The 26,187-nt window shown below is 44.5% G+C and overlaps 1 protein-coding gene across 1 annotated transcript in view; it reads right to left on the reverse strand.

The window, feature by feature from the left end:
• ttll5 (tubulin tyrosine ligase-like family, member 5) overlaps nucleotides 1–26,187 on the reverse strand; it is a 47,051-nt gene that overhangs the window by 3,480 nt on the left and 17,384 nt on the right. Inside the window, exons 15-31 of the mRNA XM_071519581.1 lie at nucleotides 25,815–25,856; nucleotides 24,724–24,831; nucleotides 24,488–24,579; nucleotides 23,823–23,885; nucleotides 23,354–23,386; nucleotides 22,581–22,729; nucleotides 22,033–22,297; nucleotides 20,251–20,368; nucleotides 19,628–19,774; nucleotides 19,320–19,414; nucleotides 19,034–19,182; nucleotides 18,178–18,762; nucleotides 17,853–18,040; nucleotides 14,747–14,886; nucleotides 8,237–8,435; nucleotides 4,922–5,130; nucleotides 1,212–1,294 (exon numbers count right to left, since the gene is read on the reverse strand). Coding sequence (XP_071375682.1) covers nucleotides 1,212–1,294; nucleotides 4,922–5,130; nucleotides 8,237–8,435; nucleotides 14,747–14,886; nucleotides 17,853–18,040; nucleotides 18,178–18,762; nucleotides 19,034–19,182; nucleotides 19,320–19,414; nucleotides 19,628–19,774; nucleotides 20,251–20,368; nucleotides 22,033–22,297; nucleotides 22,581–22,729; nucleotides 23,354–23,386; nucleotides 23,823–23,885; nucleotides 24,488–24,579; nucleotides 24,724–24,831; nucleotides 25,815–25,856 — 2,665 coding nt within the window. The remainder of the gene's footprint in view (nucleotides 1–1,211; nucleotides 1,295–4,921; nucleotides 5,131–8,236; nucleotides 8,436–14,746; nucleotides 14,887–17,852; nucleotides 18,041–18,177; nucleotides 18,763–19,033; nucleotides 19,183–19,319; nucleotides 19,415–19,627; nucleotides 19,775–20,250; nucleotides 20,369–22,032; nucleotides 22,298–22,580; nucleotides 22,730–23,353; nucleotides 23,387–23,822; nucleotides 23,886–24,487; nucleotides 24,580–24,723; nucleotides 24,832–25,814; nucleotides 25,857–26,187) is intronic.

Here is a 26,187-nt window from a genome sequence, read left to right on the forward strand (position 1 = left end):
CGGAAAAAATGCATTCATGAAATTCAGAAGCTGCTCCCAACGGATCCAGTTACAGTTATTGATGAGTTTATAAGATGTTTGTTAACCTACGCCAGTCTTCATACTTAAGGGGAGAAAAGGGAGAATGAAAGAAAAAGAAATGTTCTGGTCGCAGGCACGCACACATTTTTTGGGGGGTTGGTTGGTGCATAGCTACTGTATTTTTCCAGCAGCTCAGTTTGGACAGATGCAGGCTGATCTCGTTTTCTCTGGGTCGGCTCGAGTGTGACGCTCACATGATGATGAATGGTGTGATCTGCTAATGATAACGTATAGGAGGTCTATGGAAAAAGTCCTTGATCAGACGAACAGATGTGCATCAGCACAAACTGCTTAATATCACTGTTACTGCAATAAGCTCAACACTCAGACTCCAGGATGGAAAGAGTTGTGCGACTGCAGCAGGATGACAGGGCGCATGTGAGCGCATGCATGCACAAATGCATATAAGACCACAATGCAATCAGCAAAGACCAAGTTATATTTTTTGTTCTCTTGATGTGATTTCTGGGGCACAACTGGACAGGGATTTAGGTGGCTGGGCAGCAATTAGGACTGGGGAGGAATGACCAACAGATGGGAATGCCCGAACTGTTCCCATCACTGGATCTCATTACAAAAGAGAGATGTCATCACCGTAATGCCTCTTTATCCTCCAGCAGTAATCTGACCTCTAGACTTGGACACATGGAGACTATATGATCAAACGGCAGATTACTGCACTGGAAAGTTAATTATGTGTTTATGCCCACTCATTTCTGGCTGCTTCAGCTCTACTTGGCATAAACTCTAAGGAGGGCTATGGCACAAGTCATTATGATAAAATAACCGGTAAAACCTACCCCTGGGGCATTTTCACGTGTACTGTTCAAACACCGCTGTAATGAAAGTTTGTACAGTATTTAATGCTATGATAAGGTAGTAATCTTTTACAGTGTGCAAAGCCTGAAAAGGTGCCCAAATGGAAGAGTCTTTTAAACATTATAAACCAGCCATCCTGTATACCACTGAGCAAGCAGAACCAAGATAAAAATATCCAGTGGTGTTTATCACTGCTCAATGGGGGAATGGCTACTATGCCTGGCTGCAATCACTGACACTGGCATGGAGAGGGCATACCAGCATGCAGCATGGCACAGCGCTCGTGTGGAACTGCGGTGTGTCAGACCCACCTGTTTTCCCGCAGACGGCTTCGTACACCATATGCTGGCCGTTGGACACGCTTCCACTGGCTGCACTCTCCGCAGACGTCTGCCTGTTGGTTGGACACAAGATAAGAGTGTGTGAAGACTGAACAAGACCCATTCCTGCGGAGTAGTGTAGTGACAAACTGTATCCACAAGACCACCCTTATCTCTCCTGTCCTGGTCCAAGCTGCAAGGAATGACATGAAGTTTTACATCTCACTCTGGATTAATTCCAGTATCTTTCTACTTAGCGCTACATATTAGAGTAAATATAAAGAGTCAACTGTTTTGGCTAACTTGCGAGTGTATGTGTTTGTGCATGTCTAAAATGTGAGCATGCACATATGACTGATCTCCTGGCAGGAGAAAAGTGCAACAGATTTAAAATGGTCTCTCTATGTGTTCAGTCCATGGGGGCTGGTGGGGGTTTCTTGACATTCAGTAGAGGTAGAGGTTAAGTGTTTACTGAGTGCTTCTCATGAGCTATTGTGATGGGGAGGGGGACATTCCTGCTCCTGGGTAGCTGTCCTGGGTGATGTGCTTTTCACATTGGTAAGATGATTGTGGTGATAATGACTGAGTATATGGGACCTGTGGGCAATGGGCATAAACAGTAAAGTCTTAGGTGGATAGTGAAGTACAGCATTGAACAGAGACACCAAGAAACAACAAACTAGTACATTTATCTCAAAGAGCTTCATGGTTCTGGAGCTCATAAACAACAAATTATACAGTCTTTTATTACAAACAGAGTGTCTGTGCAAATACAGTGTTTTCACAGAGTAAGCCATAATAAGTAGTGGTAAGGCAAAGAGCAGGGGCAGACAAGTCTGTAACCTTATACATTAAATCTGTTAAGCATTTTTTAGGGGGAACAATAAATAAAGCTTAGCTGGCATTAACCTCTCGCCCCATAACAGCAGCTCGCCAAAGCAGCATTAACAAGGTAATGAGGGTACACACTGCCTCCTTGTAAGGGGCTGCACAGTTGTTCTTTCATACCATTACACAACCACAAATAGAACTGGCCCACTTTAAGCGTGGCATAACTCAACAGGAAGCAACCCCTTTCATATTCGGAGGAAAAAAAAACTTGACCTCTGGGTTCTTCACATCACTTTCTTTGTCAACAGCCTCTCACTCTGTCACTTCAAGAGTCAGGCGGTCAGCACCAGTGTAGGGGAGAACTAAATACTCTGAACTTGCAGTATGCTCAGATAAAATACTAACCCACAGTTCAACACTTCACAAAAATACTACTGGAGAAGGTGAAGGCTGAAGTACATATGTAAACAGAGTTGAGGTGCAGCACTACTTTTTGTGCATGCAGGTAGCTAGCATGTCTTAATGTTATTCAGACTGACCAAGGGGATAAAGTTCAACCATAAACACACTTTTGGCAGCTTCTGTGTGTATACAGTATCCTGTGAGGCTAACTGCTGCTGCGGCTGACTAATAGGGAGTGAAGGCAGCAGCGAGGCTGACATTAATGGTGCTGCTGTAATTGTCACCCTATTAGTAATGCCACACGACAGCCCGGGTTTCCGTAGTTACAGCTGCAACTAGCCAAGCCTCGCAAACAAAATACCAAACATGCTCATTTATTTGTGTTACAAATTGCTCCTTTCAAAGCCTTCACTGAAGTCATACCACTTTGAGACCTTGCAGCCCCTTGAGTTGGCAGCCGCTTTATGTTGATAGACCGGAGAGTCCTGCCCTGCTGAATATGATGCAGCAGCAAATGTATTTCATGTTGGTTGAGCTTAAAAATCGAAAGGCACAATACAAGGGGCTGTTACTGAGAAACACTGCCAAGGTCTATTCAGCTTATTTTAGTCTTCACATAAATTAAAACTTAATGTAATGAAGCAGAAACGAATGCTGACTAGTCAGCTGGTCCCATCAGTGGGCAGGACTGAGTCGGCATTTCTGACAATGTTGTGTTGACTGGATGAAATTCTGGTGAATGGGGAGAATGAATGGAGGATATTTTGTCTTGCAGGCTTTCAAAAAGAGGAGACCATTTGGCTGCATCAACAGAAAACTCCCCTCCCTTCCTTCTTTTCCTAATCTTGATCGTTATTAAAACTCCCTTTCTATGCAAGGCCCAAAACCAAATGTCATTCTGATAAATAGATTCAAATAACAACTGTCAATGATCATCACTGATGCATTATTCAAGGTAGAACCAGATCAATGCTGGTAAATTGTTATCAAATGCAGCTTTGCTGGTTCAGGGTTCAACAGCTGGCTAGTGGAAAGGTGTTTGGAGGGTTGAATAACCTTGAGCTGTTTGAAAACACCCAGCACAGTGATTCTATTATAAGGTGGAGGAGTTTAGGCCCACACTGGGATGGGTTTCAGATGTGCCTCAATAACCAAGGTATTGAGTTGCCCCTAAATCGAGAGCTGGGAATAAAGGGAAGCAACTTATTATCCCACCATTTTCTGCGAACAATCATCTCCTTTCTTCTGGACAGCGTTTACTTTCTCTGTCATTCTTTCTTTTCCCCTCTCTTTATTCTTTCTTTTCATTGTTTCCATCAGTGCATTTTTGGTCTTGAAGCTTCCGTTTTTCCCACACTCTCCCCTGTCACACTGGTCGACCACAAAAATGCAGGACAGTGGTGAGTGTGAGGGGGCCCTGGAATTCCACATGCAGAGGGTAAACACGGCAACTGCCAGGAAGACACACACACACAGGAGCAAACACTGCACCTACCCGGCTGCCCTAACCTACTCTACAACCCCTGCCCTCTTAACTCTTCACGTGCCTGCCCTCTGATGGCGCGGCGTGTCCAGGAGAGGAGAACGACTGACTGCCCCACATTAACAGAGCGAGGCCGTTGCCCCGTGCTCTCTGCTACTCTCTGGCCTCATCAACCACATCAAAGCTCTGCTGCTCAGAGAGCCAGCAGGCCTGCAGAGCTTTGTTGCACTGAATGAATGGACACACACAGACAATTGGACAGTCAGACAGCCAATTCACACATCACATTAACTCACATGTAACGCACGCACATAAAGATTTCTCCCGGTCTCAGTGCCACTCCAGTCCTGTCCTCTCCTCTTACACACCGAAGGAGTGTGAGGAGCTCTTCACCACTGCAGCAATGTGCTTTAAACAAACAAGCAGCCCCGATCCGATCACCAAGGTTTGCCGTTGTTGTGTAATTTGGCCAGATGTTGCAGTCATAAAGTCATACTGCAAGCGTGGGAAACAGCTGGCAGTTCAGCCTCTTTCACTCCTTTTTACTCCTCTCCTCCTTTTCTTTTATTTTCCCTCCTCTGCTCTTCAGCTTATCTCCAAACCAAACAGGGTTTAAATGGAGCTCAGGGCCCGGGTCCTTCCATTGAACCGCATTCTGTTTACGGTTCAGGCAGAAATCAGGCCTGTGATGAGGTTGTTTACTGAACAGGCAGATACAGCCTGCAGCCAAGAGGCTGGGAGTACTCCACGCCACACATATTCTAACTCTCATTAGCTCTAGCCATTTCCTCTTGAACTCACTGATGCCATGCACCCTGTTTCACTCCAGACGCAGGACCCAATCAATGCCACCCCACTGCAACCACTTAATATGACATAAATTAGATGTTGACTAAACTTCAGCTATACTGGATTCAAGCAACATGGAAACAGAACAGTTTTGTGGAGAGTTAATGGACTGAGTCAGCTACAGTGCTGGTCTTACTTGATGAGGCGCTGAGTTGCCGTCTTCCTGACTCGGCCCTCTCGGCCACTGCTGGGCGGCTTTGGGGTGAGAGCGGGATTAACATGGCCCTGGATGTGGCTGTGGCTATGGCTGTGAGTGGGACGGACAGGGTGGCTGGCTGCAGGGTGGCTGGATGCGTCTGTGGGAGCCAGGGCCCGTGGAGCACCTGTCTGGTCTGGCATTAGAGCCTAAGGAACAAGAAAGACAAAACTGTTATTTAAACTTAAATTACATTAAATGAATACACTTACTTTTGACAAAAAAGCTCTGTGATCAACTTATCTTTGTGCAATGAGAAGATTGGTGGCAGTTTCACCTGTATGTACAGTACAAGCTAATGCGAATCCTAATACAAGCGAATCCTAATGCTAAGTATGAGTTAGCTTTTTCACTGTTGGGCACTAAACGCCAAACACACACTGGTCAACTGCTACTAATCCTACTAACCCTCTCATCACACACATTTTAAATGATTCAAGAGCTTATTTGCTGAAAAGCTGATGTATTCTTTCAAAACACGTGCATATACACAGGCACACGGCCACACTTAACCAGACAGTAGTCGTCATCTGTCATTCATTGTCAACAGAACTACAAGAAAAAAAAAAATTATCAATGAGTGTGTTGCTAGCAATTTGTTATGATATGCAACTTCCATACCAAAAGAGGAAAGGGGAAGAGCAATCAAATTTGGAATGGGTTACTCATGGGAAAAAAATGCTGTTTCTGGTCATTAAGGTGAAATATCAAAGGCCCTGACATGAATTAGTGCGGAATTAATGAAATGCCATCCAATATCAAAACAAGCTCTACATTTTTTGCAATTGGCTGCACTGAAAAAGCAAATTCTTCACATTATTTACTTGTTTAGACAAGATAGCTCTTCAAAGGCTCGGGAAGGAGGAAAATAGCATTTTCTTCCTGACATAATATTTAAGAGCCACAATTCACTGGGTCCTTGTGATGCTGGGGAATGCTTTGCACACATTCCTTCCACATCTCATGTCTATGCTATTTTCTCTGCCGCTTTATACGGCTATCTAACAAGCTAATGGTTTTCCAGCTTCCCAGCGCAGCCGTTCAAAGCGCCGGCAGTGTGACAGGGAATATCTGATGTAATTTCTGTGTTGATAAATGAGAAGCTGAGTTTCCAGGTTGCAAGGTCTATAGCCGCGTTGCAGTTTGAGCGGGGCCAGGAAGGGCACCTTTCTTTGGCTGCCAGGTGGCCCCGGGCCAAGCCTGTGGAGGAGCCGCGCAGTCTGCACCCAGTAACTGGAACACGGACTGGAGCACCGGAACAGCCCCCTCTCTCTTTCTCTCTCACACAAGTACACACACACACACACATACACACATACACACATGCACACTTGCGCTCCACGAAACACTTCCTTTTCTGTATTCAGTTAAGCCAAATACTTCAATAAATTTTCCCATAAGGCCAGAAAAGCGAGGTGAGTTCAGGGATGTGGAGCGCAGTTGTTTCAACAAGACCAAAGTCCCTCTCTATGGTTTCTCTCATGTCACTACAGAGTAGAGTCAAGCCACTGACTGAATTCAGAGGATTTACCAGGAAATTCTACTGATTCAAAGAGAAAGGGTCTTATGGCCGTGGAACACATAGAGAACCTGCAGAACTGAAGATTTCAGTCTCAGTAAAGATGCTCATCACCAGACAGAGAGACCCATGTGGGTGGATCAGGGGAGTGGCAGCAAAGATTTCAGGGAGGGTTCCCCGATTTGATGGTGACTCAACCATGTCCAGAGTCGGCCCTCCTATGACTTCAGTTAGTGAGGGCTGAACAACAGGACAACTCTGTCTTAACACTGGGCCCTTCACAGTATATACTGCACTGCACACAGTCCCCAATGCTGCAAACCATTTCCAATTGGGAGAGACCCTCTTGCCTCCGTACGCTTCAGCAACAGGTACTGGTGGATGGTGGGAGATAGCAATGAGTGAAGCTTGGTCAACTGGTGAACTGTGCTCAACCAGAGAGCTGACTAGGAGGGGATGAGGAGGAGGAAGGGACCCGAGGCAGTGCAGGGGGATCACTTTCACAAAGTGCCTTGCGTAAGGCAGCCGGACCGAGCCAAGAAAAATATCACCTCAATTGCATTAATTAGGGCCCGACCAAGACGATGAAAAAAACAATGACGTGAGTGCAACTGCATTACTCAGGACGGATCGGAAAAAAATGAGTGCATCCAATCATTCCACCCTTTAAGCTGTCCCACGGTGCTCTCCTGTCTCCATTTCTCTCCATCCATACAATGACTCCACAACAACCTTCACAAGATGAATAAACACACTTTTCCTGTTGAGATCCCCTTTCAAAGCAACTGTACAGAAAGACAGAGAGCCTATCTATTTTCTCCGAACGTGAAAATAATACTGTGTCAAATGACCGAGATCCCTCTACCTTTCTAATCTCCCTCAGCAAGCGGCCAAATCACATCTGTCACGGCTAGTCAGGCATGACTAAAAGGTTTTTTGTTGCTACATTACTACAGCTGAGAAAATCGTGTCCCAAAATTTTGTTTGTGTTGTAATTGGACCATTAACGTATCTTAAACCTGACATGAATGTAATGCTAAGACTTCAAATCCATCATGGGATCTGCACCGGGGCCCCACTAGTGCCCTTATGGGCAGCATGCCTTGATTACTCACCTTCTAATCTAAGCCCAGCCAAGTCACTCATCCGAACAAAGAGTCGTCTTGGTGTGAGGAGTCATGTTTGCTCTCCAGGAATGAGCTTCTGGTGAGGATGTTCCCACCGAACACCACTTTGTTCAGTGGTTTGGACCGAGATTCTCAGAATAGCTTTGTAAATGCTAACATGAAAGCTTTCCCCTTGATGTGGGTGCTTTTTGCACTGTTTTGGACAGCGCTGTGCTTGACTAATGGAATATTTTGTACAGACACAAATATGAGGGTTTTCCTGAGTTATAAATCAATAGCTCTCATACGCTTCGCTCGGTGTTTTCATCCTTGCGGTGCTGAAATAAGAGTAAGACATCAAGAGAGACAGCAGGAGAAACAATCCAGTTTCCCTAAACCCTAATTAAATAAAACACAAACGGCACTAAACGTTTTCAAAGAACAAACTATAAGAAACTGCGACAGATCCCAGTAACATGTTGCTGTTAAGATCCCCAGCTTCTAAACACCCTGGGCAGTAGGTGGCGTAGTGAGTAGGGAAACAATCCTTCCACCAAAGGACCTGTGTCTTTTGTTTGTGTTCTCCACAAACTATGTGTGAATTACCCCCCACACGGTGCTGTTGGCTACCTGGTGTCGGCAGTGACTCTGGTCCAGGAGTTGCTGAGACTGGAGTCTCTGCTGCTGCAGTTGTTGGATGGCAAACTGAAGCTGGTAGCTTCCTTGTGTGGGCTGGTAGCGCTGCTGGGGGTTCACCCCCGTCACCAGGCTGTAGGCACTCTGCATCTGCCCGTCCCAAACTCCCTCCTCATCCTTCAGCGGCCTGTGGCTTAGAGGACAGGGATTAAGAGAGAGAAAAGTCCGTAAATAAGCAAGACAATTTAAATCAACAACAAAAAAGACACACTCCATCTATATTATCAGTTAAACTAGTCCATACCCGGGGATGCGCGCGCCACACCTCCGCGCAGACTTGCCAAAAATGTGCATAAACAGCATAAATTTGGGAAAATTGAAAAATCAGCTTCGTCAGTCCCTGCCTATGCCAATGCTCAATGCCCATGTGCAGTTTCAGATTGATTGGCCAGCCTATTGAGGAGCAAAATGGATGCAGACAGACAGACAGACAGACGGACAGAGTTTTCCTCATTTTATAGAAGGATGTTTTGTATGTATATTGTAGTGGACAATGAATTCCTATGAAGTTCAAGGTTTCACCCCATGTTGAAACCCAAGACTCACTATTCACTAAAGATAGAGATCTGACATTGTTACTCTATCCTTACAGCATACTTTGTTACTGTTAAGCTATATAGTAGTTTGATATGTGTGGTGAGAGCGCAACCTCCTTTAGACTTCTCTCATTGAATGTAGACAACAGAGAGGAACAGGAGACGGGGTGTGAAGTAGGTGTGACAGAATAGTATTGCAGAAGAAAATAAATTGAAAGGTAGAAGTGCTGAGACCATGTTTAAAAATATTGAGTACAATTGTCTTTTTTTTTTAATAATGACTGCTTGTTGTATCGTTAGACAATTATTTTTACAGTTGATGAGGAAGTTAATAATTTTCAATGATGGCAATAAACTGTGACCTCGTGTGTTTTACATCATGTACTTCTCCCCAAATCCTCCTACTCCCAGATGAAGCTACCAATTTAACAGCATGATTAATCCACAGTTCATATCCCTGGTCTCATAGCTAATCATTGCAACACGGTGCAGGTTTCAGTGGCTCAATAGTAAGCCATGAGAGCATTTGCTACCATCTTCTCCTTGTCTGTAACTTGACCATCCAACCAAGCCGGGATGTGGTATTAGATAATTAACTGCCCCATTTCCCTCCACATGTTGAGCTGCAACATCATGGGCGAGAAATAAAAAAGACAAGACAGCTCACAGCGTCCCAGCCGGTGGCTGCTGGGCCCACAGAAGCCTCAAGTCAAAATGTACAAATCAGAGTCAAAGTAGAGGGCCGGCCTGTGGCAAACACTGGAAACCTTTCCTATTCGCCTCAGCGCTCTCAGAGCTTCACGTTCCATCCACATCACAAAGCCACAACCTGGAAAGCAAACCTTTTGATCGGCTCCACACGTTTGTAACTGGATTATCTGTCATTAGGACTAAGCCCGTTTCAGCCTTTTGCCTTTTTGGCCTCTGCTAAAGAAATGAGGTGTCCAGCCTCCCCCTCAGCCAGGCTTCAATAGAGTCTGTGTGGAGTCTGGTGTGCTGCTGTATACGTACCACCTCAGCCAAAAATAATGCCATAAAGAGCTGTGTTGGGAGCTGAGAGGAAAAATATGAAGGAGAAAAAAAAAGAGGGAGATAGAGGTAGAGATAAAGAAACAGGATCCCTGAGGGTCCTAATGAGAGAAAAAACGTTCCTGGAAATTCCTCCCATTACATGTAATAACATTTGTCCATCGCAAGAGTTAAAGAAAACATTGTCAGACTTGAAATCACAATTGCTGCAACATTTTTAGAACCAAACTATGATAAGGTCTAAAATTAGAATTCAATTAATCTTGAATAACAATGCACACTGCGGGAAAATAATCTAGTGTCGCTCAAGAGTCTGCATGAAAAATATTCCCGTCCTGTGCAGCCAAACAAAGACACAAGGGATCTGAAACTCGTGTGAACATGCTATACGCCCATGCATTTCTCAGTTCACGTAATGGCATATATATTGCAAAAACAACTGGTGTGACCGTGAGCCCATTCAATTTTTTTTCAGCCTCTGCAAACAAAGGCTTGTCTGTGATCCTTGTAAGGCCAGAGATTCTACGACGCCAGGAGACAAAACAAAACCTCGTTCTTTTGTTTATAGCAGTTGTTATTTCCTTTAAGTTGGCCACGGTTCGCACAGAGTCCACAGGGACCTACAGTGCTACCATTTTATTAGCATATGCTCCAAAATTTAATTCATGCTACCTGGAAAACAGAAAAAGGAGCACACTTGAGATACTGCAAAGATGTGGGCGTTCGCAATTACTTTCTCCTCAATTTCTTTCATGTGCTCTTATATTATTCAGTTCAGGAAAACAGTTCAGGCGTACAGGTCTATTTAGAAAGGCTTGTAAACACACCATAATGCCACAAATTAGACTCCCACATCAGGAGGAACCAGAGTCCCTGGCCATATAATTCCAACACATTATCCAACAAAATAGGGAAAAGGGGAGAGAAGAACAGTGCTACATCTGAGTTTCTCATCACTTGCACAGCACATGTGTGGGGCTTCAACTATCTGGGAATTCCCTGCCTGCCGGACTGCTACATGTGGGTGTCAGTTCACTCCCCGCTGCGCTCGCCATCCTTTAATATGCTGATATGACTTACAATAACACGGCAGTGCGAGCGTAGCACATGTGCGGCATCAATCTAACTCAGCGTGAATGTGGGAAAAAACGGACGGTCTGAGATGACATCATGCTACAGTCCACAGTATCTCAAAGCCCTGGCTGGTCAGTGTGGACAACATCAGCCTCAGGGGTTTGGGGGTATTTCCAGCAGTTATTTATTTTGTGTTTCACTTGTTCAGTGCAACAGTATGAAATTGAGAAGAATCTTTCCTTAAAATACAGAGTATCTGGGGGTTAGTTCTGGGAGTAGCCTAAACAGGGATACTGATGCATTGGTGTAGTGCAGTGGTTTGTAAAGTGGGGTCCAGAAACCTCCAGGGGTCCCTGAGAGGCTTCCAGGGGTCCCTGAGGGGCTTCCAGGGGGGTCCCCAGAAAGATGAGACATAGTTCCTTTTCATTATCATTTCACTCCCTAGAAGTCAGCAAAATAAGAGAATGTAAAGGGCGACTGTTGTGACTATAGGTTTCATTCTCCACCCTGCTGTTATACCCTCTCCTACAGTATCAACAGTTACACCGTTACAAAAATGAGGCTCCTTAGGACAAAACCTTACTAAATGGTGATCTGGGGTTTAATGCGGATCTATTTGGGGGTCCTTGAGTTGAAAAGGTTTGGGAACCCCTGGCATAGTGCATCTGTCCATCTGCGAGCTGGGTGACAGACATGTAATAACTCTGCACACTGAGGGGTTGGGTTCTGCTGTGAAGGTGTGCATGTCCACTCATTAACAATATGGCCACCGAATCCATTCAGTGGAATTTCACTTATTCTTACCTTAGGGGTTCTCCTCACTCGTATTACCACATCTGGCTCCAATCGATGTGATTTTTTTTTTTTTTTTTTTTCTCAAAAGAAGGAAGACATCAAACCAATTTTGTGGGACTTTTTCCCACACCAAGCAAGTTTAAAATTTTCACAAGAGTTTTTTTTGGTTAGCTGGATTTTTGGTTCAGCAAATGTCCGTATAAAATCAGACCAAGTAAAACAACAGTCTGACAAAACATTGAATAGAACTAAAAATACCCTGTATGAATAGGGTGGTGGTATTTCTCAGTTGTAGTGGTCCTAGAGCGAACAAGACACTGTGGAGATGATGGCTTTGTATGAAAACTGAGCTAAAAGTGCTGCGGGCAGTGTGCTAAGGCAGCGCAAGACGCATAAGTGAGTGTTCAACTGACTGAGATAAGTACAGTGGATCAACCATGACCTGCTGCAGACTTAATATGGAGCTACATCACAAACTCAAACCATAACTGTTATAACAAACCAAAGCAGCATCCAAAACGTACTGGAGATTAATTTTAATGGAGCTAAAAAATGAATCCAGGATCAGGGTAAAGGAAACCTAACCAAACGTAGCTAACTGTCGCTCGCTCCTGAGGTTGTCACCTTGAGTGCAGCCTGAATATCACGTTGTCAATACCAGGCTTTAAAATGTCCACTGAATGGAAAATGTGATAATGTATCAGGAGGTCCAGTATTGTAAATGACAGCCGAGTTAACTGTGGGTGTATGGAGGCAGAGCGTATGGTTCATAGGCCCTCCGGTTGTCAGCAGACTGGAGCGGGGCAGCGGCTCTCAGAGTGCTGATGCAGCATACCTGGCAGATCCTGGCAGCGGCACTTCAAAGAGCCGCGCTACGCTTTGAAACCCATCATACTTCACCCCTGTGGTTGCTTAAAGAGCCAGTGCGCTTAACAGTTTCAGTATGTTTGGCACAAACCATCAGCCCTAGTGTAGGGGGGAGGGGCTCCGGAAATTCTATGTTATAAGAAACAGTGCAGAGGCAAAATCAAGGTAATTTATCCTAATATCTTAATAAAGATATTACTTAATAAAGTATCTAAGTACTAATATCTTAATAAAGATATTACACTGCTATAAGAGGCGAGTGCCAAGCCTAGGGTTGGGGGTACTGGTGTAAAAAAGTTGTTTTTGTATTTCTGCCCAGTAGCGTATGGAAAGTTATAGCGAGCAAAGTAAAGGAGTAAAGGATTCAATATTATTCTTACTTCTTCGAAAGGTTAACCTTGGTCAAAGCTGAAATGTGAAGCTATATTCAAACTACTTTTCTGATGAATGAAGTACCAAAACAATCTATGGAAGGGTAGAAATATACTGATGTTTATACAAGGTGTCAGGTGAAATTACTTGAGGAAATGAGTAAATTCACAATAAAAAAGTGTAATCCATCAAAGCACTGGAAGTGAAAGTTGAAATGGGAGATCAAAAGGTGACTTGTGTTTCCTCAGTATCATATGCATAGGCTAGGCTATCCTTAAAATTATAAATTCTATCAAAACTCTCTTCCTTAGTTTGTGGAAATAAAAACATTTTAAAAAGGGAAAAAGCCAGACATTCCAGGAATTCCCTGACAGTTCCATACATAAGGAAGGGCTGGACTGGAAAAACACTGAGCTCGAGATCAGGGCCAAACTGTCTGAGACATTGTCACTCACATATCACTATAAAAATAAGAGTGGAGCAACCATGGATGCTTAACCCTTAATCAGCCACACCTCCTGCAGCCTACAGGTCGATCGTCCTGGCCGGGACTCAGGTGATTCAGACCGGCCAAAATACAGACCGTGACCATGGGATCACATTCTCTCCCTCCCTTTCCTCCTCCTTTCTCTTTCTTCTCTTGTCTCCCCTCTATCACCCTCTCCGCAGTGGAGCAAAGTGAGGGGGGGAGCTCATGGTAGCAGAGGAGAGGGCTTGGAGCAGACAGACTATGTGGGTGAGTTACTGTTGACTCTGCCCCCCCCCACCTCTTATCCCGGGCAATGTATTAAGCTGCCAGCATGCTTCACACACTCCAGGCAGCCAGCAGCCAATTCCACTGCTAGCTAGTCCCACAAAGCACAATTAAAAATGGAACAAAATGCCAATTTCCACGGATGTATTGAACTAGCCTGCCCAGAGGGGTGTTGGAGCTTGAAAAGACTTTTCCAAAGAATAACAGTCTTCAATCTAAAAATTCGTCAGAGACCATTAAAAAAGCCTTCAGGTTCTATTGAGTGTGACCAAATAGGCTACCACAATTTAAGCGCCTACAGTAAGGAGTTGTATAAAGTTGATTACACAGAAAATCCTCAGGACATTAATTTGGCCGTAGTGAATGATACTTGAGACCTGAACAGCTCTTGTGAATCTCTCACATGAAACTGTCAGGCTCTGCATGGCGGTAAGAATGAAAAAAAAAATGCAGCTTCCTTAAAACTCACAAACTCAACTCCCTCCTTAGACCAGCTGAAATGAGCTAAAACTTGTTTTCCAGCCTTATCCCTTATCACAGGTTCTGAAAAACAAAAAAGGTTGTTTATAAGGACTCCGCTGCCTAAGCGCCACACTGAACCTGCTCTGTGTGTATCTGTGTACAACAGGCCAGCATCTCAGACTCGAGGCTCTCACAGGAGAAATGGCTGTTTACCTTGGCAGTAAACCCCGCTGAGATTGTAACGCACCATTCCCTCTCTGCTGCCTCTGGGGAGGGCAAATAGCACACGTGAGCACAATGGTCAAATTTCACCCAAAGCAGCATCAGAGCTCTTATAAGGGAACAGAGGTATGCTGCCAAATGCAGAGGTGGGGTAGCAGGAGGGGGGCTGTCTGAGAGCTGTAATATCCATAGTATCAAGGGATGGTAAGATGTTGAAGAAAGGACACCTCTCTCTTTCTGATATTGAGTCAATGCTACGTCGTCTTAATTTTTGATAAGGAATAGTGCTTGTGAAACTGTGTATCCTCTGTAGTGTAGTTTCTTTGGACTCACCCAGTGCTGCTGACCAGATCCGTGTCAGAGTGCACAGCCTTCACGGGCCCTTGGGTGACAGCAGCAGCATGGTGCACCTTAGGGTTATGTGTGAAGCCCCCTCTGCTCAGCATCCCGTTGGCCAGGTTCAGGTTGGTCAACTGTGGGCAGACGAGGAGACTCAATTCAATTCAACTTCATTGTCATTCCAACCTTATGCAAATACAAAGTGAAATAAAAAACTAAGGGTGGCTACTTTAAAGAATCTAAAATATAAGATATACATGTAAGAATATAAGACACTTTTTTTCTCAGTGCATAATTCCATTTGTGTTATTTCATAGTTTTGATGTCTTTACTATTATTCTAAAATTTGGAAAATAGTAAAAATAAAGAAAAACGTGGTGTCTCTAAACTTTTGACTGGTAGTGTGTAGGCATAAAGTGATTAAATCAGTGTAAAGTCAAGTCAAACCTCTCACTAGTCACCCCAAGGTCTAATGCAATGGAATTTTATGATGAAGTGTTCCTACACAGCAGCAACATAAGTCCTGATATTGTGTAAATTACAACTGCAGACAGAGCGTTCCCCACCCGCCCCTCGTTCTCAAATTCTCTCACCATCAGCCTCACAGCCGCCCTGCGTCGACCACTACAGTCTCTTTTATCTGGGGGCTGTGTGAAATGTACACGGCACATGGCAGAGCTAGTCTCCGCTCAGCACTAAATCCAGGTGGTCCCCTCTCCCTCCCTCCGCCCCTGAAGGCATCAGTTATCATAAGGCTCGCCAGGCCAAATCTGTTTACAACCACATCAGCATGAGCATACTGCACCACACGACCCTGGGAATGATTATTGTGCTGAAATCTAATGGAAGTGAGCAGTGCTCGTACTGCTGTGGTGCTTATTTACTCTGTTTCCTCCCCTGCAGCACTATGTGTCCAAAGTGAAAAGTGTGAAAAGTTAGCTGGTACGGTAGCACAGATGTCACAAATGAAATAAGTCCTATAAATCCCCTGTTACGAGAGCCCAGATCAGGATCATCGTTTAAGTTTCAGAGAAATTCTGTGTGCCGTTGCTATGATTCGGCAAAGCTGAGAAAGTTTCCTTTATCCAACTTGCTTTTTGAAAATGACAAGGCTGTTTATTTTGTCTAAGCTTTAAGCTGAGTTCTAGGCAGGTGAACGAATTGTTTGGCTAGTCACCATGCCAGGAAAAGGGGAAATACATTCCTAACAGACAGGTGTTTAAATTAAGGCAGGAGCTGACAGAACAGCAGCCAGGTCAACGAGCTCCTCAAAACCCAGATGCAGAGTTCCGTTTTTATTTTCTCAATTTGCAGAAAATTTACAACACAATGTTAGCAAATATCAATGGTCAAAGACCTTCAAAATTTCCCCGTATTTTTACTGTTTCTAGCCAAGTACAGCATTAACTCTCAGTTGTAATGCTGCTCTTGCTGCAAGGCTTTAGTACAATGTGAACAAACTTGTTAGCAATTTGATGACAACAAGCATGGTGTTACACAGCTTAGTTTCTCATTTGGGTGGACTGGTCTTAACCTTACAAACAACATCTGTTCCAAGCTGTGAGGATTTCTCTGCCAACTAGAATTACACTTGATGCTTGTCTACTACACCTTCTCTGGGTGTGACTATCCATTACTCAGGGTGGGAGCACGAGGAAATGAACACACACACACACACTGGGGTGCAAATAAGGGTTGGCTTGTGGCCGAAATGTCATGAGATATCAAGAGCGGAACGCTATCATGTTGCACCACATATGGCACAGGTACCCTTCTCCAATGTATGTAGGCTAATTGCTATAATGTTCCATCGTGTTAGGTCATGTTTGGGTGTACTGCACACAGGCAGGCTTGTCTGAGACAGAGGGTTAAAGATGTATAAGGCCTTGGACACACATACACACACACACACACACACACAAAGAGGCATGCATATGGGAAGGATTCACCATGCCTATATTCCACAGCAAGACTCCTAATTATTAATGTCCACCTGATTGGACAGTAATTAGGCCTTGCATATTTGGCGCAACTAGGCTTTGCTCAATTACAGTTTATTTTGTTACATTTGGGTTAGCATGAGAGTGAGTGATTACTAAACCCTCAGAGGTCAACTAGCGCAACAGGGTGTTGTTCGTCTTTACAGAGTTCTCCATTCAGTTAAGCAAGTGATTTAATGACTTCTAATCTGAGCCTAAAGAAAAGCCAAATGTACTCCCAGCCTTTAAGTGCAAACACTGAACTATTTCACTCTGCAAAATAAGCTGCTGCCATGCCCAGGATTAACTATTCATAGAAATTACAGCAAACACCTTTCAGATAGACAGAATAATGTACAGCCAAAAGGAAGCCATAAAAACTGCAGTCTGTGTGGTCTGGTGCCATCACAAAAAAGCTCTGACAGAAAAAACTCCAGTCAGGCAGAGAGGAGGAGGGGAGAAAGGCTGAGGGGCTCCCCACACCGAACGACAAACCTTCGGGGAAGAAAGAAGAAGGGGGTGGTGGAGCCAACGGAGCTGCCGCTCCCCTGCTCGGTGCCAATTTGCCACATTCTTCTATTTATAAGCATCAATTACCACAAAAAAGTGGCTGCCTGTTAAGTATCAACAGAAAGCACTCCCCCATGGTGCATCTGATAATGAGACCTCACACAGAGCCGGGGCTCAACGCGGCTCACCACTGCTTAGACCAGCCAGCTCCAGTCCCAGTTCCAGAACCCCCCCCCCTCCTCCTCCCTCCAGCCCACAGGCTTCAGGCGAGCTGAAGGCTAGAGGAGGAAGGTGCGCAGTACGGGGCAGCAGACCCACCGGCTCCAACTGCTCTGCTGAATGAATGAGCAGCTAGATGCCGCCAATCAGCATGGGGTCAGAGCCAGGTTTATGCATCAACAAAGAGGAATATCATAGACCTCACAGTGAGAGACTACTGCAGAGGGGCCAGATCCTTCTTCCTTACTTGAAGCATTGCAGAGATCAGTTTACAATTGCATAATAAGTCAAACTCAAACATAGTTTCTTATTCAAACATAAAACCTGCAGCTCCAGGTGATATTAGCTGTTAGCTTAGTGGGATACGGAGGTGAAAAATATAATGAACTCACATGCTGTGTCAGCAGGTTGATGTGACTGGAGCTGGTATAGTGACGAGCAACCTGCTTGTCAGCCAGTTTCTGCAGAGCTGAAATGATGGCCTGCTGGTTAGACTGGGCCTGGGCAGACAGAGAGTTCAGCTCCTTGAAGGCCCCTACTGAGTTTGACCTCAGCTTACTGGAACTGCTCTTCCTGATCACTGACATAAGAAAAACCACATGGAAAGAAAGCAAGAATATATGAATGAATTCCATAAAGGAAGGATCAGGGTTGAGTTAGACAGTAGTGAAACAGTAGACATAAAACTGCAAATATAACCATGAGGTACATGCTTACCTTGGCCTGCAGAGGTGGGCCTAGAGAGCTTCTGGCTATAGATGTGCGCGGCACTTGGCATGGAAGAGGCTGCTGCAGACGTGGAGGAGGTGAAGGACTGAATCCTCCTCAGCACCTGGGGTGGCTGCGGGGCAGGCGCTGCGTTGGGGCTGGTGGGAACGGCTGTCCACATCACTCTCGGGGGCTGTACGGCCATGGGGGTGGAGCTGTATGCCGGCGGCTGGGGAAGCGCCTGAGGCTGGGGAGTGGGGTAGAACTGAGACTTGGCCATGGACTGTGCGTAGGACGGGGGCTGAGAGGGCGGCGGCGGCGGTGGACAGTGGAGAGGCAGGGACTTTGCGGACGGAGAGCAGTGCTGCAGATGGATGTGGGTGCAGTCTAAAGCCGCAGGGAAGCTGGAGCAGTGCTGGGAAGCCTGGACCTCTGGCTGGGCTTTGCCAGTTCTAACCACTGCCTGATGGTCTGCAGTCGAAGTATGGAGAGAAGGCTGGCTTCCAGTGGCCTTGGTGTCTGGGTCTGTGCTGATTTTGCCGGTGGAGAGCGAGGACTCTGAAGCGCTGGAATCCTCTTTGGCCACAGGCAGAGCTGTTCGGAGGAGGAAAGAAGCCAGAGCTCCTTTATCACCAGTTAGCCATTCCATGGCTCTGACACACATTTGTTTTCCCCCAATGAGGGCTAATCATTGGAAGCTGACCTTTTCTTGACTCTTCATGACTCAATTTTTTTCCCTGAACTTCTATGGATTTACAAATCCAAACATCTAAATTCCCTTTTACTGTGCTTGAATGATAAAAAATTAAACATGAACCAGAAGGCAAGAAACAAAAAATATGGAACAAATATGGATTTAACTCACTTTTAGGATTCTCACATCTGACCGGCTCTCCTGAGGCATATATTTCACAAATGTCTTTCTTGACATTCCTGACTTTTGTTCCAAGGAAGACACTGGCTGATTTATTTTTGTGTGTGTAAAATGTCAGAACCTCCTCCAGATCATTTTCACTGTTAAAAAAACATAAGACAAGAGGTTAACGTGTGTACAGCAGATTGAGATCACTGTTCAGTCAGTAGCATATATAACTGAAACAGCAAGGAGCCAAGCAATGAACAATAGCAAGCAAGTTTGCCAATTCACTAACCTTGCTGCAGTGATGTACTCCTGAAATACACTGGGGTTGATACAGTGCTCCTCCTCTTTGCTATTCTCCTGTTTCTTCACCATATGTTCAGTCTCCTGATAGGATATAATAAAGGATAGAATAAATGAGACAAGCACGCTCAGTCGTCTCTAGGAAGATAGCAGCATGTCTTGTGCTTGTCTTTACAAAAATATTTGCTATTTGTAAGTAACATGAGGGCATTCAATAATGTCAAAAGGTGTACCTGATAATGGATTGCAATGTGGTGGCAAAACAGACTTATGTAAAGTCAGTCGAAGAATTGGTACCTTGTTGTAACAGTGGATGAACTCCCCCAGCTGGTGGGACAGGATACGTCTGCGGTCTTGGAGTGGTAACTGGCGACTGGGCAGAACCATCTTCATGTCCTGTTGAAGGTTACTGGCTGCTCTCTTCAGGAAGCGAATCACCAGCTCCTGGACACAACAAAAAAACATCCATGAGACATATTCTGTTGTCGTTGCCCTGAATCATCGACACGTCGCGCTACAGTCATGCAGGCTGTGTGTGCGCTTTCAGTGTCCTTTCAGTGTTAGACGACGCTTGAGCCAGTAAGACCATTGAATTCAAAGGCCCAGAGATCGGCTTGTGTTCAAATTCATTTTCCCCAAAGGTTTGAGGCCAATGATGATGATGATGTATGCCATTCCAATGCGCCAACGAGACTTTCCAATCAGGCCAACTTTGATGCAGACCGCATTTTCCTTGCGACGTGGCCACAAATGCCTCGTACACATTAACACTACAGCCACGTTACGGATGAGTAACAGAGAATAATCAAATGGAAAATCATGCGTATATAAACATAAAACAATGCTCCAGGGTGTCCTGCCCTGTACATTTATTAGAAAAATTGGTATTTCAGGGAAAACACAGATGGTTATCATTGTACCATTTGGTCGTTGTCCTTCTCTGGCCAGGCTGGGGTGGTGTTGGCCCTGCTCTCTGCCAACAGTCTGAGCTGGACCCGCTGCAGGTAGGAGGAGAAGGCCATCCGGGCCTGCACTTTACTGCAGAGCAGAGGCAGAGGGAGAGATGGTTTTTGAGGAGGAGTGAATGACTAAGGGTTCCAGGAGAGAGAAAGTCTTCATAGGAAGAAACTGCAACCGTGCAAAGGAAAAGGAAAGACACACACATATTACAATTATCGTCCCTCTTTTTCATTCCTTGACAGTTGATAATAAATATTTTCAACTAAAGCTCCAGCCAGTTCACTTGGAACTGATAGTAAAGGTTGTTTTTGTTTTTTTGGAATCTGTAATACATGTGTTACAACAGAAAGCACAAGCAGTGACACACATTCTGTTTGCTGACTTAGGCATCCAGAGAGAGAGAAAACAAAAACAGGTATGTATCAATTTTAGCCAAAAGTTGTTGGAGCACAGTGTGACTTGTCCTGCGCCAGCATCAGAATGATGAATTGTTTTCATGGCCCGAGTGAACCTGAAAAGGGTACTGTCAGAACATTGTAGTGGGAAAAAAATGTTTTGGAAAAAGCTGTCAAACACAAACAATGATATACTGTACTATAATTGCCCAGCTCCATGCACAGTCCTGGCAAGCACTAAGGAATTTCTACAAACTCAGACTTGTTATTGTAATTCCTCCTCAAATTACAATTTCAGGCCCACTTTTAAAATCAATAGGAGACTGCAGTCTTTGTTGCAATTTAGACAGAAGTATGCAGTATTTGGAGGTGGATTTTGACAGTGTACAGTACAGTCCTGTTTCTTTCAATTAAGGAATATATCAAAAATTAAGGTGTTTCATCCTCAGCCAATTTGGACAACATTATTCATGCTTTTATATCATCTTGTCGAGGCTATTGCAAATGCCTTTACACCTGCCTCAAGCTCTTGTCTTCAGAACTAAGAGCTAAACGAAGAGACCATATCACCCCAATTCTAGCATCTTTATACGGGTTGCCAGTCAGTTATAGAACTGATTTTAAAATTTTACTGATTACTTTTAAAGGTCAGCAAGATATGGCCCCTCGTTATTTTACAGACATGTTAATCCCCCCATGAACCTGAATGAAACCTGAGATCCTCTAGCAAGGCTCTTCTTATGGTTCCTCGGTCTACACTCAAGACCAAAGCTGACTGAAGTTTGCCATCGGGGCCCCTGGATTGAGGAACAACCTGCCTCGCACAGTTCCTACTCAGACTAGCTAAATCAGTATCATCTCTAACTGTTGTTGTTTATCAATGTAATTTTAAAAGCACAGAAAGCTAAATAGTTATGGTAACATACTGTATCGCTTAATATTAGGTAGGGGGTGAGGTGGGGGGCTTTAAAGACAAAAGAAATGTCCCTCAGAGACAAAAAAAAAGGCATTTTGACCCTGCAATTAGCAACCCCACACAAGCAGTGTATCAACCAGTGGTCTCTACATGGAACTGAAGCATAGGATTAGTTAGCCCTGGACCCCTGATCATCCATATGTTGACCAAGGTAGACATAGAGGAGTCACACTCAAAACAGACTGAACAAAACATGCAATGGGCTATCTAAGGAAGGACAGAATTTCTTCCTAGCTCTTTTGGCTGATGCCAAACTTCATAATTCTCCTTCTAACAGGGGGAAGGAGGGGAAGGCAGGGGAGAAGGAATGGATTAAGGGAGGAAGATGAGAGAGCTGCCAGCGGGAGGAGCAGCCCGGGAGACAGACTGACCTGAGGTCCCAGCCCTGCTGGAGGATGTGGAGCAGGTTGACTTTTGGCTTGGCAGTGCGCTTGGCTGCCTCTGAGGTGGATAGGGCCTCATTGTGGAAGCACTCCAGCGGGGTGGCCACCGGTCCGGTCTGCATCACTACCGGAGCCTTCTGTGAGATTGGCTCACGAGCCTGCTTCTCCTCCTCCCTTTCCTCCTGAACACACTCCTCTCGCTCCTCGACATCCTGACCACTGCTCTCAGTGGGGGAGGCCTTGGATTCCCTTCCTAAGTATGCAGCATTATGGGGAAAGACAAATGTCAGTTGCATCACTCTGCCTTATTGTATAAAATACACATACACTCAAAAGAAGGTTCTTATTGTTGCTGTAATGAAATGAACTCATCCGGAGTCATATTTGGCCAATGTTACGGTGACACAGGGGAGTTCTTTATTGAAACCAAAAGTGCATGAGTGGCTGAATTTGTCCCACTTAGCTAGGCTGCCCTCCATTTGAGATGTGAATTAAAGCAAAGCTTGCTGAACTGAGCCAGAATACATCAGACCTACCCAATTTCTTCTTCCCTGCAGCAGAGCGCTGGGCCAGGTGGCGCTGTCTCCTCTTACGTACCTCCAGAGACAGCAACTTCCTCTCATACTGGAGGACATGACCTCCATGGAAAACATCCACCTGCAGCTGCACATTCCCATTCAGGTTCCTGGGAGACAGAGGACAACAGGTCAACAGAACGGTAGTAGTAGTAGTAATAATAATAATGATAGTAATTATTTGTAAAGCAGCTACAATATTTACACAGCACTTTAGAGAGCATAAGGACAGGAAATAAGTAAAGAGAAAAAAGACATAAAAAAAAAACAGATTACACAATATTATATTAACTAACCTATTAATAATAAATCAATAATAAATAAGTCAACAATAAAATAAATAAAATACAAAGTATAAGAATTGTTACAGCAAGCAAGTTTATTAACGTGGGTTTTAAGAAGTCATTTACAGTAAAATACTACACTGATTTGTCGAGCCTAAGCTCCTCAGCCAGATTAATATACAGTATATGGGCCCCAATGGAGAATACTCAAACCCCTTTTATCTATTCTATTCATCTAGTCTATCATAGATATTGGTAAAAATGCAAGACTTCACACACCATTGGATACTTCAGATTTCAGAATAAGGCAGACAGCTAGTAAGTAGATGAGACGGGGTTAACTGACGCCAGTTCTGAGAATGAGTAATGTGTCTGAATATCTTGTATAGAAGTCTAGCAAGACGGTGACGGACCAAAGGAGGCGGATAAATGGCAAATGATAATACCAACCGTGGTCTTGCAGTAACAGACGGTCTCCCCAATCTGGTTACCAAAGCAATATGGAAAAATCCTAAATGGGCTAAGTGGGGGGCCAAATCCCCAGACAATATTTTGCCATAGTCAAAGTTGTGGTTAAAAGTTGAAAGCCCATACTGATTTAAATAACATAAATGCATGGTGTATTACAATAACAAAAATGTGGTTCGATAAAAAGGCACAGTTCATCTATTTGAAGATTTCTTTTCTCTGTTTTTTTCATGCTCCATAACTATCTTTCCCCTCCTGCCCCCAAAAAGAAGCCACACTGCCACATAGACATTGGGCGCGCGCTGGAAAACTTGACTGTGTGACATCTTTTCAGCTGTTCCTCTCACCTATCCAATTGAAAGACCAAACAAACACCACGTTACAATCCAACCCTTTCCACAAACTGATGGAGAGACTATTCCCCAATCCCGACCACAATGGAAAAGCTTACCTTCCATGGAAAAGTCTGTTTGCCAACATGGAGTTCATTGATGTCTTGGACTCCAGATATCCACTGAGAGAGGGAGATAATAACCAAATTACAATAATCATAACGGCAGGGGCCCGAACGAGCCTCGACTGCCTTATTTGTGGGAAATGTGTTAAAATGGGGCTACTGTGATACAGCCACTCTGAAAAGCAGCCACTGTTGTAAATGCCCTAACAATTTCCCAGACCACTCAATAACATGCTGTTAAAAATGCCACGAAATCCCCACTACTGACAGCCCCATGAAGCTAATCAAGCAGCAAATCCTTCATATAGGAATATGGACTGTAAGCACAAAAATGGATTTCCTCTCAAACAGCAGCTTTAATGCCGTTTCAACTTGAAGTCACTGTGGGATATGAGCCATGCATGGAAAATAATATACAGAGCTCTATAAATACCTTCTGACAACTAATGTACAGTAACTCTGTAGCATACGCCTTGGTCTGGTGGGTCATTAGTAGCAGTCTAGAGGAGTAGTATGGTTTGGCTTTAGGCACTGATTGCGTTAGCCTAAAAATCCTGAGCCAAATTCATTTGAAGAGGGTATCAATAATGAGCACTTATGGACATAGAGCCTAAAGGGATTCATTAGTGATCAGTCCATTCATTCTTGGCTCAGCTTACCTATAGAGCTCCCAGGTCTCTGGGGTAGGGAAGATCCTGATGAAACCTCCTCGTCTCTCATACTCCTCCCTTATCCTCCTCAGCACTTTGATCTACATTAGAGAAAGGAGATAGAACACTCTTTTTCAGACACAAGAGTCGGTGTACATTCAGTTTCCCAGCCTGCCTTAGTCCAACAATATTGATTGCATTGAGAGTGTCACACAGTTCCATTATTAACAGTTAAGAGTAGTTACCTCCTCAGCAGTCAGGCTCAGAGTGCTGTCTCCCAGGCCTTGTTTAGCTCCTAGTTTGTCCTTAGACCCCTCTGTTTCTGGATTATTGGCTGATGCGGGCCTCTGCCGCTACAGGGGAGAAGGGTGGAGATAATATCAGTATATCAATAACATCCGTGTGCTGTATTTCCTCTTTCCAACACAAATCCTTGCCAACTTTGCAAAGAATTGGATGCTTCATAATCTGAATGAATTGGATGTTTTTAAAGATTGTCAGACTAGGTTTAATTCTTAAATTCATGCCTAAGTAGTCATGTTTTATTGATAAACCTTAATCTATGGATCTGAAATATAACAAAGATAGAAATACTCTTCTATAAATGGAAAATGTGCAAACTATCTTTGGAATAATAACAAAAATCAACCCCTCTTCTTCCCTCCCTGTTACATAAATGGCACATTTTTGTTATTCACTGGCATTCCTGGCTGCCTCCCCACTGCATGCACTACCAGGCCGTGATTGACGACTTTGGCACGCAGGTTTGAGCTCGGGCCAGACGGCGGGGCATAACCCCACAGGATCACATACAGAATTTGTCATCTAAATAGCAGGGGGATTACATTTAATTTGTCTGACGCGGCTGGGGGGATACAATGGCAGCCAAAGAGTGACAAGGCCTAATCCCTCTGAAAAAGTCTCAACTGTTGCCCCTAATCAGAGTACAGGGAGAGGACAGGTTCTCCATAGGCCCCTGGAGTTCTTCAACTGCCTCTGTGACAGCCCTGGTTTAGGGGTGGGCTTGTTTTTGCTCTGTCTGAAGAGCTGAGATGCTGCAGAGATTCTGAGTCTAGTGCTGCATTGCAGCATTTAAACCACTGGCTTGTAAAGGCCACTTTGCTAATGTAATGAGGATTCTAATAAAAATGGCATTAGGAATCAATAAAAGCCATCTGTCTGCCACTATGAAAAATACCAAGGCCATATAATTAAATAAGTAGCAGAAAGCAGACGGCAGTAAGTAATTTCTTACCGGTAATGCAACAGGCATCAGTGAATGGCAAAGGGAAAAGGCAAAGGGAAGTTAATATGGATGAGTTTGAAGAGAACTTACCAGTCTGCTGTGTGCAGTGGCTGCCTGTGCTGAGAAAGGGTGCTAAGAAGCAATGGGTGAAGATGGTGAGTTGGGTGTAAGCAACCACATCAGCATCTACTGTGACACATTTAACTTTCATACAGGCACACACAGTCTCAAGCATGCACACATGAACATGCAACACTGAAGCAGCATTGTTACTGGATGTCTTAACAGTCCCTTTACACAATATGAGGTGGAGCAGAAAACTGTCTGATTTGGTAATCTCCCTCCAGTAGATCCCGGGCCAAAGCTGGGTGCAGTAGTTGACTGGAGGGAGCCAAGTGCATTAGCTGTTGTGGCATCATTAAGCAACAAGGCCTAGTGAGAGCATTAGTCACTTGATTAGAAA

The sequence above is a fragment of the Centroberyx affinis genome, unplaced genomic scaffold (assembly GCF_046629955.1).
Source record: "Centroberyx affinis isolate AG114_WGS23_722 - 3 ecotype Tasmania unplaced genomic scaffold, CSIRO-AGI_Caff_v1 ptg000715l_1, whole genome shotgun sequence".
Lineage (NCBI taxonomy): Eukaryota > Metazoa > Chordata > Actinopteri > Beryciformes > Berycidae > Centroberyx > Centroberyx affinis.